The sequence below is a fragment of the Oncorhynchus nerka genome, linkage group LG28, assembly GCF_034236695.1.
Source record: "Oncorhynchus nerka isolate Pitt River linkage group LG28, Oner_Uvic_2.0, whole genome shotgun sequence".
In the NCBI taxonomy this organism is placed as follows: domain Eukaryota; kingdom Metazoa; phylum Chordata; class Actinopteri; order Salmoniformes; family Salmonidae; genus Oncorhynchus; species Oncorhynchus nerka.
The window spans coordinates 77,780,302-77,799,318 of NC_088423.1; the positions used below are offsets into that span (position 1 = coordinate 77,780,302).

The 19,017-nt window shown below is 43.7% G+C and overlaps 1 protein-coding gene across 2 annotated transcripts in view; it reads right to left on the reverse strand.

The window, feature by feature from the left end:
* Nucleotides 1-8,180: 8,180 nt before the first annotated feature.
* LOC115113707 (12S rRNA N4-methylcytidine methyltransferase-like) overlaps nucleotides 8,181-19,017 on the reverse strand; it is a 57,836-nt gene continuing 46,999 nt past the window's right edge. For both annotated transcript variants that reach the window (XM_029641647.2, XM_029641646.2), the window contains exons 5-6: nucleotides 18,011-18,189; nucleotides 8,181-12,227 (exon numbers count right to left, since the gene is read on the reverse strand). In XM_029641647.2, coding sequence (XP_029497507.1) covers nucleotides 11,794-12,227; nucleotides 18,011-18,189 — 613 coding nt within the window. In that variant the 3' untranslated portion in view covers nucleotides 8,181-11,793. The remainder of the gene's footprint in view (nucleotides 12,228-18,010; nucleotides 18,190-19,017) is intronic.

Below are 19,017 nucleotides of genomic sequence, written 5' to 3' on the forward strand. Positions count from 1 at the left end.
CCATTGTGAGGGCCATGTTTTTAAGGTATCTGTGACCAACAGATGCATATCTGTATTCCCAGTCATGTGAAATCCATAGATTAGGGCCTAATGAATTTATTTCAATTGACTGATTTCCTCAGATGAACTGTAACTCAGTAAAATCTTTGAAATAGTTGCAAGTTGCGTTTATATTTTTGTTCAGTATAATTCAATGTGCGGTTTCCTTTGTTCATATTTACCAGGTTATGTTAGAGTTTCGTGTGTTTGTGTCCTGTCTCCGTGTGGCTGTGTCCTGTCTCCGTGTGTCTGTGTCCTGTCTCCGTGTGGCTGTGTCCTGTCTCCGTGTGTCTGTGTCCTGTCTCCATGTGGCTGTGTCCTGTCTCCGTGTGTTTGTGTCCTGTCTCCGTGTGTCTGTGTCCTGTCTCCGTGTGTCTGTGTCCTGTCTCCGTGTGGCTGTGTCCTGTCTCCGTGTGTCTGTGTCCTGTCTCCGTGTGGCTGTGTCCTGTCTCCGTGTGTCTGTGTCCTGTCTCCGTGTGGCTGTGTCCTGTCTCCGTGTGTCTGTGTCCTGTCTCCGTGTGGCTGTGTCCTGTCTCCGTGTGTCTGTGTCCTGTCTCCGTGTGGCTGTGTCCTGTCTCCGTGTGGCTGTGTCCTGTCTCCGTGTGTCTGTGTCCTGTCTCCGTGTGGCTGTGTCCTGTCTCCGTGTGGCTGTGTCCTGTCTCTGTTATTCTGGTTGTGCGTAATAGGAACGTACAAACAGAAATAGGCTACGTTGCCTGCGGACTACACTTTGGAATCAGTACATTGAACAAGATACAATTATTGTCCCATGTATGAATGGGGATGGAATATCATTAATAATCATTAATTCTGATAAAGATGAATGTACCAATGTAACAATGGATGTGGAAATTGTATTTTACAATGTAGTTGTAATTGCCAATGTTGTAATTGTATGATCCTGGGAGGGGCCAAGTGCTTATGTACTGAACCTGTTTGAGCTCCTATTACACATATTCGATTTGGTTTCTCAAGGGGAGGCTCCAACTATGGATAACTGCATACTTGGACTGTTTCTGAAAGTGGGCGTTGCAAAAGAAGTGGGTGGCTCAACAGGGATGGGTGTAAAATCAGAGCTTCATTATTGGTCAGACCGGCCATAGTCAGGATCACCGCTGGTCAGCTTAATGTTTACATTGCAGGTTAAGAGAACTTATGTAGCAGGTTAGGAGAATTAACGTAGCAGGTTAGGAGAATGAACGTAGCAGGTTAGGATCACTAACGTGGCAGGTTAGGAGAGTGAGGTTAAGGTTAGGAAAAGGGTTAGGCTTAGCTAAAATGCATAGCAGGTTAGTATAATTAGTATAGTCAACCTGCCTTGCCTTCTGCTGATGTCATTCATTTACCACTGCTACAAGGTCCCTATTTTACAATTACATAATCAAAATGTGCTGTAGACAAAATAATCAAAAGGGCTGTCTGGTAGCCTCAATAAATAAACAAATATTTGTAGTTGAACAAGTCCTTGCATGTATAGATTTTTTTTAACTTGACTTGAAAAAAACTCGGTGTAACGCTCATTCCTTCGATGATAAACGCGAATCCGACCATCACTCCAGGTGATACAAAACCGCGACTCGTCAGTAAAGAGCACTTTTTGCCAGTCCTGTCTGGTCCAGCGACGGTGGGTTTGTGCCCATAGGCGACGATGTTGCCAGTGATGTCTGGTGAGGACCTGCCTTACAACAGTCCTACAAGCCCTGAGTCCAGCCTCTCTCAGCCTATTGTGGACAGTCTGAGCACTGATGGAGGGATTGTGCGTTCCTGGTGTAACTTGGGCAGTTGCTGTTGCCATGCTGTACCTGTCCTGCAGGTGTGATGTTCGGATGTACCAATCCTGTATAGTTGTTGTTACACGTGGTCTGCCACTGCGAGGACGATCAGCTGTCCGTCCTATCTCCCTGTAGCTCTGTCTTAGGCATCTCACAGTACGGACATTGCAATTTATTGCCCTGGCCACATCTGCAGTCCTCATGCCTCCTTGCAGCATGCCTAAGGCACGTTCACACACGAGCAGGGACGCTGGGCAACTTTCTTTTGGTGTTCTCAGAGTCAGTAGAAAGGCCTCTTTAGTGTCCTAAGTTCTCGTAACTGTGATCTTAATTGCCTACAGTCTGTAAGCTGTTAGTGTCTTAACGATCGTTCCAAAGGTGCATGTTCATTAATTGTTTATGGTTCATTGAACAAGCATGGGAAACAGTGTTTAAACCCTTTACAATGAAGATCTGTGAAGTTATTTTGATTTTTACGAATGATCTTTTAACCTCTTAAAGATCGGGTCTTGAAAAAGGGACGTTTTTTTTTTGCTGAGTTTATATCACTTTTGCAACAAACGGTCAAAATGAAGACCAGAATTGACGTGTTTCACTATAACCAAGCCTAAAACATTTATTTTAAATTTTTATGAAAGTTACTCTTTAAGGCCAGGATTCAATCAGATTAAAGTTAACCCGCAATCACCGACAAACGCATAACATATCATTGTTTTTGTTTAGGCGATGTCGGAGGTGTAACTGCATTGGTGCTGTCAAATTGGTGAGTGGCTGCTGTTGGGGTCATTGTGACGAAACCACACCCATCCTTATATCCCACCCACGTTAGTTCAGAATGAGAAAGTGTCGGACATACAGAAATGACACTCAAATTGAAAATCATAAAACAAAATAAGTATTGATATCAGCCTAATCAAGGTTTAGTGGCCTAATATTCTGAACAATAATCCCTCCTATGATTGAAAGCTAGCTGTAATCATCGGAAGCCATATGAATCTCAAGACAACAGCAGAACAACAATAATGGATGATAGTAATGTCTCAGTATGCACTTTGGGCTGCATAACAGGTTCTTTACAAAGAATAAATGTAAAATAAATATCAATATGGAAAGCACCTCCACACCACACCTGCCAACTCCCACTGCTTGCCCTTGTACAATACATTTAGTGTTTTAAGCAAAAGGGTACAGTACACACCTATATTCGAGTGTGATACAACTCGTTATTACCTAACACCTGAAAACAATGAAACATCCTGTCCAGCTCCAGATATTCTCTTTTGTTTTTATCAGTCTCCTCACTATTTGAGCTCACAAACAGAAACTTAACGTCTTGTGTGCTGGCTTTGAAGAATAATAAGGATGGGGAGGCTGATGTGCACCTCTCTCCCCTGTGAGCATGCCTGCCTGTGAGGAGGATACGGAGAGAGAGGACTGGCGTGCGCCATAGATGAAGTGATCCTCGTGAGGAGGAGGCGGCACATTGAAGCAGATGCAGAGAAATGTGAGAGGGTGTCAGTGAGACTGGTGATGACGCGCTCATGGCTGCGGAGAGCTGGCGAGGCCGCGGCCCTGGCTCTGACTCACCTCATCCCCACGAGGCCTCCTGGCTGACGTCACTCGGCGGGCTGTGGCATTTCTCTGCTTCAACTTCACTTGCAGGCAGGCGCACTCGAACCCTCTCCTCTAAAAGACTAACAAATGTGTACACTCCCTCCTGCAGTCTCATTCACTCACAGCCTCTTTTCTGGCATATTGCTGTTTATTGCTGCTCATGTCAACACTTGTCTACCTAATGATTCCCTCTTAACCCTACTTAGTGCTGGAAACAGATGTGAATGGCTGGGTATATCATTTTATCATGTCTACAATATCAAATTAAATGAAAAACAATCACACTGGACTAGATCACCAACTGTTTTCTCCAGAAAAGTGACACTTTTAGTCTGTTTGCCACCTTTGCACAGGTCTCATGATGCAATAGTTGCACCACATTATTCAATGGGGTTTGGGCTGACCAATTTGGTTTATACCTTTTGTTAAGTTGGGGAGAACGTCACTGGTTTTACTACTCAGGGAAACATGTATATACTGTGCATTAAAGGACCATGATGCTGCAGGTTTGTGTACATTGGTGGCCTCTCCTTTTGAATGAAAACTATGCAAGAGAACAACACACACAAACACCACAAGTTAACAAAGCATAGAACAGTAAGAGGCAGGGGTACGTTGCAATTAAATCATAAGTGGGCCGACCTCAAATGTGGAAATTGTACGTTATTATCTCGCCTGGCAAATAATGCATCAGTGGTAATTGCTGTGGCACTTACGTCTTGTTTTGATCAATTACTTGTAATCAGCAATAATCATGTAATTTGCCTGGTAGAAACCAGAAATACCAACGACTATTCCTGTCTCTTTTTTTGCCCTGCCTCCTCTTGCTCCCTTTCTTTCTCTCTGGTAAAATGTCAAGCATGCGGTAAAAAAAACAACTGCCTGATTCAATGGTAATTGTATCTGTTAATAATGAATAAGGACAGTCTTAGTCATGCTGCTGGGCAAGAGGGAATGTTTTGATGTGGAATATTAGACTAAAAATCATTGTGTTAAAACTGAGATGGAAGATACAGTAGTTGTAGCTGTGTGTGTGTTCGAGTGTGTGCATGTGATGTGATTCAGTCAGAGGAGGCTGGTGGGAGGAGCTATAGGAGGATATGCTCATTGTGATGGCTGGAATGGAATAAAATGGCATTTTTATATGTTTGATGTGTTTATACTATTCCATTCCAGCCATTACAATGTGCCCAACCTCCTATAGCTCTTCCCACCAGCCTCCGCTGGATTCCATTTTTGTGTTGTACATACTGTACTGTACTTCAAATGCATCAAAGACAGTAGCCCCTAAATGAACCATTAGTATCCAAAGATATTGACAGAGCTGCGGTTCAACAAGGCCATTCAAAACTACAAAAATATAGTCGGTTAAGGATAAAATATATTATTACAATAATTTTATGTTCCTGACTCCACTGGGGATCCTTATTTTTTGACCAATTAGGATCACCCATTTCTCTGTGCCGGTTACAAAGCAGAGCGCTGTTAAAGTGGAGCTTAATTTCATGTGGGGCAGCTGTAGGTTTGTGCAGTGACTCAGGCCTGTGGCAGCCAAGGAGCCGATGACCATCTGGCCAAGAGGGTCCTCATTGGTCATGTTTATTTGTCCTCCACATTTTGACCAGTGGAGGCTGTTGAGGGAAGGATGGCTCACAATAATGGCTGGAATGGCGCAAATGGGATGGAATGAAACATGGAAACCATGTGTTTGATACTATTCCACTCCAGCCATTACCACAAGCCCATCCTCCCCAATTAAGGTGCCACCAACCTCCTGTGATTTGACCCATAGCAAACACATTTTTAATTTAAAATACATCTTTGACACTTGATCATGCTGTTCCATAAATCATTTCAGCTACACCATGCAGCACAGTGGAATAATATAGGACTGCTCACAAGTGTTTCAATTCACCTGGGACCGGATTGATTCTGGTAACACTATGGATCAAACAGACAAGGTGACAGTGTAAAATGAGGGAGGAGTCATAAAGACATGAAAAGGTTTAACAGAGGAGAGGAGGAATCATAGGAACCTTCCCTCTCATCATCTAATTAAATGCTCCATCACAGCTCACAAATCCAACACCAGGGATCATTAACAGTCTCTTTGGCCCTGATTAAAAAAGGAATCACCCACCCCGCTAACTGCATTAGAGTTCACTAACGATGAGAGACAGATGCCGTGACCATTATAGACAGACCACAGGACTCCTATTGGTACACTGCTCCAGCAATCTGACACACCAACAGGGTAGCTGCTGATAAGCTGTCAGGAGAGACCAGGCTGAGGAGGACTCCATTTGGGCCATACAGGAGGATGTGTTGCTTTTGTATGGAGTAAATGACACCTGCAACAAACCCTGTCATTACCTAAGGGTGATTGTTATGTCTGCAACCTCCAATTCACTGTCTTAAAATGGTGCCACGGTGAGAGCCCATGGACAGCCACTGGGAATATTACAGGTCGCAGTGCAAACGTGATTTTCCTAGAGAAGGGTAATGCAGCCAAAGTGGAAGGGCCGCTGGACTGAGTCAGGGCCCCCCGCTGTGAGGGAGATGATTTTATTATGCCGCCACTATTCAATACGTTGCCTCATTGGTGTTGATTACTGATAGCTCCTGGTTTCTGGGCTTCGTCATTCCCCACTGTGCCAAAGAATCCTCCTGTCAGTGTGATTTCCTTTAAAGCACCTGACAATTTTGTTATTTTAACAAACGACCAATAAAAAGAGATTGGTAAAAAATAACCCATCTCAATTCATCTGTTCCCATGTACGAAAATAAATTGCATTTTTCAAAACTCCAAATTCATAAATGGACTTTGGTGAAGCCTTAACCAACATACTTTTTCCAATAGCCATACTGTGCTTACAAGCTAGAGCACATCTAACCTCAGGCCTGGAGAATTTACTGATGAGGAAAAACTCCTGGCCCCAAATCCTACAGTAATGTCTGTGCCCTGTGTAAATTACATTACAGACTCAACACAAGGTATTCCCCTAGCTCTGGGACTTCTCAGCCTGTCCAGTATGTTGATCATTATTATGTGAGCAGAGTGATGTGGAATTCAGTCCATTCATACAGTCCACTGGGGAGTCTGTCTCCAGGGTATCTACTGTCCTGAGACGAGACCACTCTACCTCAGGTTACTATGTAATCTGACAACGCAGAGGGGTGCATTCTATTACAGGTGAGAATAAAATAGATTATTTTGAGAACAGACTGAGTCAGAGGGTGGATATTTATGGTTGGGTTCAAGGCATTAGCTATGCATTCTCAGGAGGGGTAGGACTTCATAAATACTATTTTCATTTAATATTTTATTTTCCATATCCAAGTTTTAATCGAAAGTCAGCAAAATGCAGCTGAAGCCCCCACTACAGTAGCTGTGCTCCCCAGCTCCGCTTCAATGTCGGTCTTCTCCCACAGCCCCTGCGTCATTCACAAAAATCATTCAAATGGCTTTGACCTCAAAGCCTTTTTCATTGAGAAATCTTTTTATAGCAGGAGCAGCAGAGACAGGCGGGAGTGAGTGAGAGCAGGAGGGTGGGAGTTGTGGAGGGAGGGGGTTCGCAGACTGTGCTGTCCTTACCTGACTAGCAATGTACTCTGAGCCACTGCTTCTGCTCCTCTCCATCTCTCAGAGGGGGAGCCATTGGCCGGCACATGTGTCTGTTTCATCTCGTGTGATGAGCTATTGGCCAAGATACATATCTCTTCTGCTTCGGATAGTGAAAAATTGGCTGGAGCAAGCAACAGTCAGACTGTGCAACTATTGAACAGTAAACCATTGGCTGGAATATCCCTCTGGTTAGGGATTGGCTAGAGAAGGCTTTTTGGCTCAAACTACAGCAGTGCAGACAGGTTTGAGTGAAACAGTGAGCTAGTCTTGGAAACAGGCAAAAATACTTCAGCTCCTTTGTTCATCTCCCAGTTTAGCAAGAATGCACAGCACACACACAGCCTACACACGCATGTAGAGCTCCGATTCCATTGGTTGGGTCATGGACATGTCTTCAATCATTGACGTTTTCCCAATTTCAAGAGGATGTCATTTTGTCAGCCATACTAATTGAATCTTAACATGATTCTACCCACTTTTTTCATTAAATGCATATTTCATATATTATCTTTCTTTTATATTCTTCATTCTATACTTCCTTTTTCAAAGCTATGGATAGTGTTCCAAGACTTATCATAAATATAATTTCCCTTTTCCAAGGTGACTCGACAGCGGGGATCCAGCATGCACGCTCAACCTCCACAAATAGCCTACCCCCCACCACCATACCATCTCCACTCAGCCCACTCAGGATTTCACATAATGGACAAAAGGTGTCTAATTATGGCTAATTAGAATGAATGCAAGCAGGTATCTCATTACTTGCCCAGATATTCTGTTGACTCACATTTTTAATTGGTACATTAAAAGAAACAGTACGCAAAGTCAGGGTGGAGTTAGGAGATGAATGTATTCATTTTGGTCTAGAATGAGCAGCCCAAAAGTAATCCACAGAGCAGGGAACAGGAAGTGTTAAACATTCTTTCATTGCCCCTCCCCATTGTAAATATAGCCAAACTTGTGGAAACATCTGGAAAAGTGTCAAATCGTTAATTAAGAAAGCAGATCCATTCATAGCTTTATCCTTTGTCTCCTGACAGAAAGGCGTATTCCAATATGGTCAAGGCTGTCAAATCTATTCCTTTTTGAGACATATAGTAAACAACCGAAGCATACACAGAGAAAAGGACTGGATTTCATTTTTTATTTGCATTCAGTTACAATTTTCCTCTGTAAATCCTTTCTCAGAAAACTGAGGTGAGTTAAGAAATCGGTTTTGTGAGTTTGTTCCTATGGCAACTGACCCAATACACACCTTTTGTTAGTACATGGGGACGGACGTGTGTAACTCGTCTGCACACTGAAAGACTTAGCCAGAAACAGGCTTCTGAGAACTGATTAACATCTTCCTGGTAGGTATTACTTATTACTTGGTAGTAATTCAATCCAAGGATTGATTCATGACTGTTAATAACAGAGCAAGTTATCCCAACGACTGTTCACTTACGCCACTGTTTCCATGGTAATTGAGAACATACAAGTACAGGTCAGTCTCATTTACAGCCACTGACATATCTGCTTTATGCTCAAGATTAACTCAATTGATGTTCACAATGAACAGTCGTGGCCAAAAGTTGAGAATGACACAAATATTAATTTTCACAAAGTCTGCTGCTTCAGTTTGTATGATGGCAATTTGCATATACTCCAGAATGTTATGAAGAGTGATCAGATGAATTGCAATTAATTGCCAAGTCCCTATTTGCCATGCAAATTAACTGAATCCACAAAAAAACATTTCCACTGCATTTCAGCCCTGCCACAAAAGGACCAGCTGACATTGATTCTCTCGTTAACACAGGTGTAAGTGTTGATGAGGACAAGGCTGGAGTTTACTCTGTTATACTGATTGAGTTCGAATAACAGACTGGAAGCTTGAAAAGGAGGGTGGTGCTTGGAATCATTGTTCTTCCTCTGTCAACCATGGTTACCTGCAAAGAAACACGTGCTGTCGTCATTGCTTTGCACAAAAAGGGCTTCACAGGCAAGGATATTGTTGCCAGTAAGATTGCACCTAAATCAACCATTTATCAGATCATCAAGAAGTTCAAGGAGAGCGGTTCAATTGTTGTGAAGAAGGCTTCAGGGCGCCCAAGAAAGTCCAGCAAGCGCCAGGACTGTCTCCTAAAGTTGATTCAGCTGCGGGATAGGGGCACCACCAGTACAGAGCTTGCTCAGGAATGGCAGCAGGCAGGTGTGAGTGCATCTGAACGCACAGTGAGCCAAATATTTTTGGAGCATGGCCTGGTGTCAAGTACAGACTGATATTCTGCAAAAGGTACAGGGATTGGACTGCTGAGGACTGGGGTAAAGTCATTTTCTCTGATGAATCCCCTTGTCCGGAGAAGACAAGGTGAGCGCTACCATCAGTCCTGTCTCATGCCAACAGTAAAGCATCCTGAGACCATTTCTGTGTGGGGTTGCTTCTCAGCCAAGGGACTGGGCTCACTTTTGCCTAAGAACATAGCCATGAATAGAGAATGGTACCAACACATCCTCTGAGAGCAACTTCTCCCAACCATCAAGGAACAGTTTGGTGACGGACAATGCCTTTTCCAGCATGATGGACCACCTTGCCATAAGGCAAAAGTGAAAACTATGTGGCTCGGGGAACAAAACATAGATATTTTGGGTCCATGGCCAGGAAACTCCCCAGACCTTAATCCCATTGAGAACTTGTGGTCAATCCTCAAGAGACGGGTGGACAAACAAAAACCCACAAATTCTGACAAACTCCAAGCATTGATTATGCAAGAATGGGCTTCCATCAGTCAGGATGTGGCCCAGAAGTTAATTGACAGCATGCCAGGGCAGATTGCAGACGTCTTGAAAAAGAAGGGTCAACACTGCAAATATTGACTCTTTCCATCAACTTCATGTAATTGTTAATAAAAGCCTTTGACACTTATGAAATGCTTGTAATTATACTTCAGTATTCCATAGTAACATCTGACAAAAATATCTAAAGACACTGAAGCAGCAAACTTTGTGAAAATTAATATTTGTGTCATTCTCAAAACTTTTGGCCACAACTGTACGTTACAAGTCTTAATATTGCCAAATCGGGATCCATGAACAAGAGCATGCAGTGTAAAACAGAGAAAAAAAAAATACAAAAGTTGACAGGTTATGAGAAGTGGGTAGAAACAAAGCAAAGTTTGTTAAATTGGTTCAAGTTAGACAAACTTGGGAGAACTGAAGAAAGCTTTAATTTGGTCAGGTGGCAGAGAGGGTGTACAGGAAGGAAAAGGCAGATGATGTGTACAGGTGCTGACGGATATCTATAGAATAATTTATGGTTGGAATTGTCACCACTTGCACGATTATGAGTCACAGTTATATAGTGGTCATCAAAAGGGAGAGTCACATTTTTAGTTTTGAATTCAGATTCCAAACACCAGGTGTTCCATGTCTGAATCATTCCTGATTAGATGGGAGAAATGGGGGTCTACAGAGTAAGGGGCTTAGAACCCTTGGACCATCCATTAAAGACCAGATCAAACAGGATTACCATTCTTATTTCAAATTGAATTCAAATAACCATGACGACTGTGTGACGTTGACTGACCTCAAAGAGAGGGGCGTCAAAATTCTACATACGGCATCGTTTCGCAGAAGATTAAAACAGCAAACACATTTAGACACAGTTAAATGTTACTTGTGCTGTTTAGTTTCCAAGGTAACAAGAAGTGTATATTTAGAGTGTACAGAATGAGGCAGAGGGGAAGAAAAGTGTTGATCCTCTTGATGAAGCAATTACAAATAGACAAAGTCCAATAGCACAGATCAAAACAGCTCATCTGTTAACAGTTGGAGGAGAAGGCTCATGAACGAAACAGTCATCCGCTCATTCACCACCACTTGTGACACTTGAGTCACTTGGTATTTAAAGACATTACTGATTCATGCAGTGCAGTACACATTCGGCCAAAACTACCTAGGAAGTTGTTATCTCATTGCTGGAGTATACAGACATCAGTGAGGGAGGTTAGTGCCTACATCCGTTGATCTGGATACTCATCAGTCGGTTGGAGGCAACATTGTTCTGATGAATTAATCAGTCAAAAGAGCAAAGACATTATGGGTTCAGCCAATGGGGAGAACTGAGGAAACTCAGAATTCAAGACAGAACTGTTACTGTATGCAACGTTGTCAGCTCAGCCATAAAGTAATGCAGTACAAATTGAGTGAGTGAGTGAGATACTTTTTGTCTTCTGTATCTCTGGCTTCAGCCTAGGTTGAAGATACCCAGATTAGAATATTTCGAAAAATAAACAGATTCATGGGACCGTTGCTAACTAGCATAGCTGGCCCCTTTGTTTTCTAATTATTTCTCATTTATGCAAATAGTTATGGGATATTAGAATCCTTATCTTAACCTTTGTTATCTTCAATTTAGGCTTCAGCACAATTGTATTTCCTATACTTCAAAAATGGTACACAAATCACTTAAACTAAATGAAATAAAAACTCTGTGCCAACACACAGTATACTACGAACTAAAGAGCACATGCCTACATGGATTGTTGACTGTTAGTGCATGGCAGTTAAATACCAGTCAGCCTCAGCGTTCCACCATTAACAAGGCACTTGTTCTGTATGTCACCCAACCGACACCAGTGAGACTGTGCCTGGATATGATCAGTATGGTCGTGTCTGACGAAGACCAGCCTGGTGGTTCTGTAGTCTAGTTAAAAACAAGGAGGATTTAATTGGTGCAGGTTGAGGCCAAGTTCCAGAGGGTTATTGTTTGAATGCTGCCCTGAGTTTGGCTGAGCGTCCCCGTGGATTCTCCAGTACGTCTTCTGCCTGTGGCATCAGCACCCCTCTCTGCAGGTCAACCCAGTGACCACTGTCCTTTTCCCCACCCTTCTCTTCTTCCTCCTCCTCTTCCTCCCATCGCTGGACTCTCTGACGGACACTCCGGCGGGGTGGGGCACCTACATCCTCTCCATGGAGAAAACGCTTTACCAAGCGGTCCTCTAGTGAATGGAAGGTCAGCACACAGAGGCGGCCGCCAGGTTTAAGCACTGTCTGAGCAGTGCAGAGTCCAGCATGCAGTTCATTCAGCTCATCATTGACAAACATACGCAGCGCCTGAAATGTCTTGGTGGCAACGTGTGAGGGTCGCTGAAGCCGATCTTTGCGGGCATAGAGAGCGCTGGCAGCAAAAGATCCTAGAGACAAAGAAATGCTTTTATTTTAAATAAATCAAACAGTTGGCATGAAGCATTTATATAGCGCAGGAAGCATGTTATTCACCTGGAGAGCAGCATACCTGAAATGTTTCACATTCAATCCAGGAGACACGTGGTTCTCAGCAACAGACCAAAAGTCTCTCAGCTCTCTAATGACGCTTAGTTTTTAACCTAACTCGCAGTCTGAATAAGCCCCAATCATAGCCACATTTTCCCATATCTTGTCCAGGCTGCAGCTTTAATATGTGATTGACAATGACAGTAAGTAAAACCTGTAAATAAACAGGTGCTTGTGATAATATTGAAAATAAAGTTGTGGTTCTCACTCAGATTACTCTCTTTTCATCCCCCCCATTTCTAGCAAATAGCCTATAATGGTTGCCTTTGCTTGTGTGGTTTGATGACGCCATGTTCAGACAGACTGTGTTCAAGTAAGCTCAGATGGTCATGTTTGCATTTGGTACTGTTTGAAGTGCCACAAAACAATCTGTGCTGGGTGAAGAGCACGACCACTCCTCCCTGCTCCCTGGCACTGATTGACAGGCAAGGGGTCCAGACTGCAGTGCCTTCCTGGCTGCTGAAGCGCTGCTCTGTTTCCTATCTGGAGCTTTGGTGTCCCATGTCCAGAGTAATGCCAGCATTGACGTAGGACCCAGCCCATATGTGTACGTGAGAGGAGAAGACCTGGAGGGTGGGAGAGAGAGCGCGGGGGGAGGAGAGGAGAGAAGAGAGAGAGCAAGAGATAAAGCAAGAGAGAAAGCAAGAGAGAGAGGGGGAGAGAGAGCAGTGTGGCATTTCTCTCCTCCTGCGTTAGACAGCACTGACTGTGAGTCACCCAGCAATCAATAGAAAACCTGCGCTGCGGCCGTGGCCCAGCCTCACCAAGTTGTTCTCTCTCTAATTCATCTTTCAAGGGTCCCACAGCTAGAGTGCATGAGGAAAAAAAGCAAAGATGCCACAAACAGGCAGACTGGGAAAGCTAACAGAAATCTAGCTATATCCAAACAATCTCACTGATCAACTGAACAGGCTGAACAAATAGCATTGCCAAACAGACACCAAATCCTCCAGACCTGTTGGAGGCAGCGGAGTTCTGAAACCCCTCTGGGATGTGGTGGTTATTCCCATTTTATAAGACCAATCACTTTGTCTTCATCGCTAATGGATAAATAATCATCTAAAAATACGTTTGTCTAATGTTATTTGCTACAACCCTGACATAAAATGTGGAAGAATTACAAAAAAGCTTAATTATTAACGAATAATTTAGTCTAAGAATGCCCTTGTTTAAATACATTTCTTCTCCAGGTGATGTTACCCCTGGTGATTGTCTGGTCCGAAGGCTGACGTGATGGACTCTGTCTTGCTATGAAATGAAAGGGTATCGCTGAGCTGTACATGTTCTTCTCCATCTCATTTTGTTTCTATAAAGGGGGTCTGGGAAAGACATTCACTTCACAATAATATTACAGCAATTACTTCTCAATAAGGACAGTACTGCACTGTGGAACAACACACCACTAAAGATAAGGGATCCAAAGTACATGGCTTCATTTGGAGTCCTGGAAGAACCATTCCTAGGCAGCCATACACTGCCTGTTTATGCACAAGAGTATTTCAGACTGATGCTTGATTATTAGTTCATAAATCCTGTGTTCTATAAAGCAGTGAGGCACTTGAGGATGTATTACATCATTAATATTGTCAGCGCTTGAGGCATGAGTGCAACGGACTGCTCGTGAACTCTCCATGGAGCTTGGGCTTGTGCCGTGGTGATGATTTGTTTCTGTGAGCTGAAACCACCGCCTCATTCACAGTCTGTGGTTAGTGAAACACCACCGCCAAATGTCACCAAGTTGCAGACACCATGACGAGGATAGAAAACATTCACATTAGAATGTTATTCTTTTGAGGTTGTTTAACCCTGGAAAGTGTGATTTAGAAATCAACACAGCGTTGCAATTCTAAGGGCTGTTCATTTATAATTGAAGAAAACTAGTGTCCATTTAGCTGGGCAAACTTCACACTGACACAATGCATTTATTGCGAGGCAAACAGCCATTACTAACCGCATCCGTCACGTGAGTGAATGTTGAGTTGAAAGGCCACACACTCCTACAACAGTCAATCATGTTATCCTCACTAACTGTGTCCATCACCATATCAAGGATGTGCCTGTTCACTCTGCTGCGTTAACTCTCAACACTGTGAGTCCATTTGAGATGCATTAGTGGTTGGATGCACCACTCTGACCCAGTGAATAACAGAGCCTATATGGCAGGGGTAGACAACTAGATTCATCCGCGGGCCTATTTTTGTCGGAACGGATGGTCAGGGGGCCGGAACATAATTAGAATAATTTTACACTGCAAATTGACCACACCTTAGCCTAAAAAGAGATTGTTATTTTCAAATACAATAATTTCATACCTTGATTACATTGAGCCATGACATATATATATAACTTTTTGTTGTTGTTGAGAATTAAACACATTTTTAGCTGAATTCCTGGATATTACGGTCTTATTTGACAAAATAACGTGTTGCTGACCCCTGCTATATGGGCTAAATGGATTGCTCTCCATAATAATATGTTACGAGTTCTTTAAAAAAATATATGAAAACATTTTAGGGGCCTCAGTCAGCCACAGCTGTGTGGGTTAACACAAAGGAAGGAAGAGAGAGACAAGGAGATGTATGGAGGGAGGGAGTGAGTGGGGGGAGCAAAAGGCTCCCAAGGCACCTGTCATTATGGTGTCTCAACACCTTCAACAACCCAACCACCACTGCTTAATTTGTAACAAAATAGATGCTGGGGTGCAAGCGAGAGGGGGTAGGGAGGACTCATTAGGCATTACTGTTGACTCTGGCAGGGAAGGGGTTGGGCGACAATCGGCTTAGAATTAATATATATAAATATAAAACTGCATGATTGTGTTATGCAAATGTATGTAAGCTAAACACACAAAATTAATTATAATAGTCTAATATTTGATTTGTTAGTGGATTGTAGATTTTGTTCATCATACCCCGAAAATATTTAGTTGTATTCATATACATTTTTATAACCTATGGGTTGGTTAAGTCATATTTATTTGACTGGTTTGTCTATTTCTGTGGTGTTTTTCTCCTCATGAAATCAGATCCATGTCCTTTAGCTAGCTCTGCTAAAGAGGTTAATAAACAGATGAATCAAATTCAAATTTCGGAATTACGTTCAGTACAATTAACTCTGAATGGCTCTATTGAGGCAGGAACTATTTGAATTAGTACGTCACTACATTTTCATAATACAGGTGAATGGAAAGGAAATGTAGAAGGCAGGTCTACTACTCCTTATAGAAGGGCTGCAGGGCTACTACTCCTTATAGAAGAGCTGCAGGTCTACTACTCCTTATAGAAGAGCTGCAGGGCTACTACTCCTTATAGAAGGGCTGCAGGGATACTACTCCTTATAGAAAAGCTGCAGGGCTACTACTCCTTATAGAAGGGCTGCAGGGCTACTACTCCTTATAGAAGGGCTGCAGGGCTACTACTCCTTATAGAAGGGCTGCAGGGCTACTACTCCTTATAGAAGGGCTGCAGGGCTACTACTCCTTATAGAAGGGCTGCAGGGCTACTACTCCTTATAGAAGGGCTGCAGGGCTACTACTCCTTATAGAAGGGATGCAGGGCTACTACTCCTTATAGAAGGGCTGCAGGGCTACTACTCCTTATAGAAGGGCTGCAGGGCTACTACTCCTTATAGAAGGGCTGCAGGGCTACTACTCCTTATAGAAGGGATGCAGGGCTACTACTCCTTATAGAAGAGCTGCAGGGATACTACTCCTTATAGAAGGGCTGCAGGGCTACTACTCCTTATAGAAGGGATGCAGGGCTACTACTCCTTATAGAAGGGCTGCAGGGATACTACTCCTTATAGCAGAGCTGCAGGGCTACTACTCCTTATAGAAGGGATGCAGGGCTACTACTCCTTATAGAAGAGCTGCAGGGCTACTACTCCTTATAGAAGGGCTGCAGGGCTACTACTCCTTATAGAAGGGATGCAGGGCTACTACTCCTTATAGAAGGGCTGCAGGGATACTACTCCTTATAGAAGGGATGCAGGGCTACTACTCCTTATAGAAGAGCTGCAGGGCTACTACTCCTTATAGAAGGGCTGCAGGGCTACTACTCCTTATAGAAGGGATGCAGGGCTACTACTCCTTATAGAAGAGCTGCAGGGCTACTACTCCTTATAGAAGAGCTGCAGGGCTACTACTCCTCGAAGAGCTGCAGGGCTACTACTCCTTATAGAAGGGATGCAGGGCTACTACTCCTTATAGAAGGGATGCAGGGCTACTACTCCTTATAGAAGAGCTGCAGGGCTACTACTCCTTATAGAAGAGCTGCAGGGCTACTACTCCTTATAGAAGGGCTGCAGGGATACTACTCCTTATAGAAGAGCTGCAGGGCTACTACTCCTTATAGAAGGGATGCAGGGCTACTACTCCTTATAGAAGAGCTGCAGGGCTACTACTCCTTATAGAAGAGCTGCAGGGCTACTACTCCTTATAGAAGAGCTGCAGGGCTACTACTCCTTATAGAAGGGATGCAGGGCTACTACTCCTTATAGAAGGGCTGCAGGGCTACTACTCCTTATAGAAGAGCTGCAGGGCTACTACTCCTTATAGAAGGGATGCAGGGCTACTACTCCTTATAGAAGAGCTGCAGGGCTACTACTCCTTATAGAAGAGCTGCAGGGCTACTACTCCTTATAGAAGAGCTGCAGGGCTACTACTCCTTATAGAAGGGATGCAGGGCTACTACTCCTTATAGAAGAGCTGCAGGGCTACTACTCCTTATAGAAGAGCTGCAGGGCTACTAGGCTTCCTGTCACTGTAGTCTATGAGGCTTAAGAGATCTGCATCCTGATCTAAGTGTGCCTGCAAAAAGGTAGAGAGATGGAGAGAGAAAAAGAAAGACCCGTCCAATAAACCTATAGCACACAATCATTTCGGTCCTGAACACCCCCAACCATTGCGCTACAAAGTGTGCCCCCTTACACAAATACAACCTCCCCTCCCCTCCGCCCACATGGCATTCTTCCCTAGGCAACGGTGTCACCAGCAGCCTAGCTGACCCCTGGGACCCGCACGAGTCAGGACCTCTCGGATTGATTGGAATAAAGATTGCTGGTGACTCGCTCTGCTCTTCAAGAGATCAAACAGCTGTCCTCCCTCACACCTGTTCTCCCTGTGTGACGCACGTAGCGCCTAGCTCCGTAACAGCCATTGAGAAGACCTCTCTTTCTAGCTCTCAGAGGGAAGCAAAAAATATATTTTTAAAATGCATTAAAAAATGATGATCCATCCTCAATGTGTGCATGAGTGTGTGTGCATGTGTGTGAACGAGACGGGCTGCGGGGATGGGCATAAAATAAGACAGGGTGGGAAACGAAATCAAAAGCAACAAAGGGGAGGAGGAAGACGGGAGTAAGGGAAGGGAGAATGGGGGCTCGTGTGAAAAAGAGAGGTAGTCACTCTCTCTTGTCAGAGCGGCAGCCGCACCCTACGCATCTCTCCGCCTTATTACTAGTAATCTCATCAGGAAAGGGGTGCGAGAGGCATCCAAAATCCAGACAGGAGAGGATGATGCTTGAGATTAGAGCCATCGTGATTTTCCCCTAGACAAATAGGTCCCACAAGGAGACGGGGGCTTAATATTTCCCTACCGTTTCTGCACTGAGCCTCTAAGACGATGTAGGGAATTAATGAGGGTACCTGCCACCACGCTGGCCAGCTGCTGTGTCCGGGTGATGGGGTAGACACTGCGTGCCTCCACCATGGCCGAGGCTATTTTCCTGGCATGCCTCTCCTCCCCATAGGCAGTGAGGATGGACGCAAGCGCCTGTTGATCTAAGGCGTTCACAACGTCAGCGGCGCAGGGCATGTCGGGGTACCTACGCACAAAGAAGAGCCCAATTAGGCTGCTTGACGTCACGTCCTTGCTGACAGCGGCGAAGTCCGACATATCTCAGACACAGCTGAAAACCTCTGTGGCTACCAAGGGAGATGTAGCCAGTGGCAGAGCCATATGTCTATATTTGCCAGTTCATTTGTCTCCATTTACTCATCGACAGGTTCTCGGTACATCTCGTTAGAGAAACATAATTAATGTGGATAAAAATACACCAAAGTGTTTGGAGGGAAAGACATTTAAAGCTTTAGATTAATAACGTGCCAATGATCATACATATCATGTGTCGTTTTAGTTTGTGCTGGGAAACAAATGCAAAAGGTTATGTCAGAGGAAAAATCAACGCTGACCTCTGCATATTAAAATTCCACATACGCCTCAACAGATTGGAATGCATAGAAAAGGAGCAGGCACACAAACATCACCTGTACAGTAGACCTTGAAATAGACAGTGTAGACGACTATCTACAGTCGGAAGTTTACATAGACCATCGCCAAATACATTTAAACTCAGTTTTTCACAATTCCTGACATTTTATCCTAGTAAAAATTCCCTGTCTTATGTCAGTTAGGATCACCACTTTATTTTAAGAATGTGAAATGTCAGAATAATAGTAGAGAGAAAGATTTATTTCAGCTTTTATTTCTGTCATCACATTTCCAGTGGGTCAGAAGTTTACATACACTCAATTAGTATTTGGTACCATTGCCTTTAAATTGTTTAACTTGGGTCAAATGTTTCATGTAGCCTTCCACAAGCTTCCCACAATAAGTTGGGTGAATTTTGGCCCATTCCACCTGACAAAGCTGT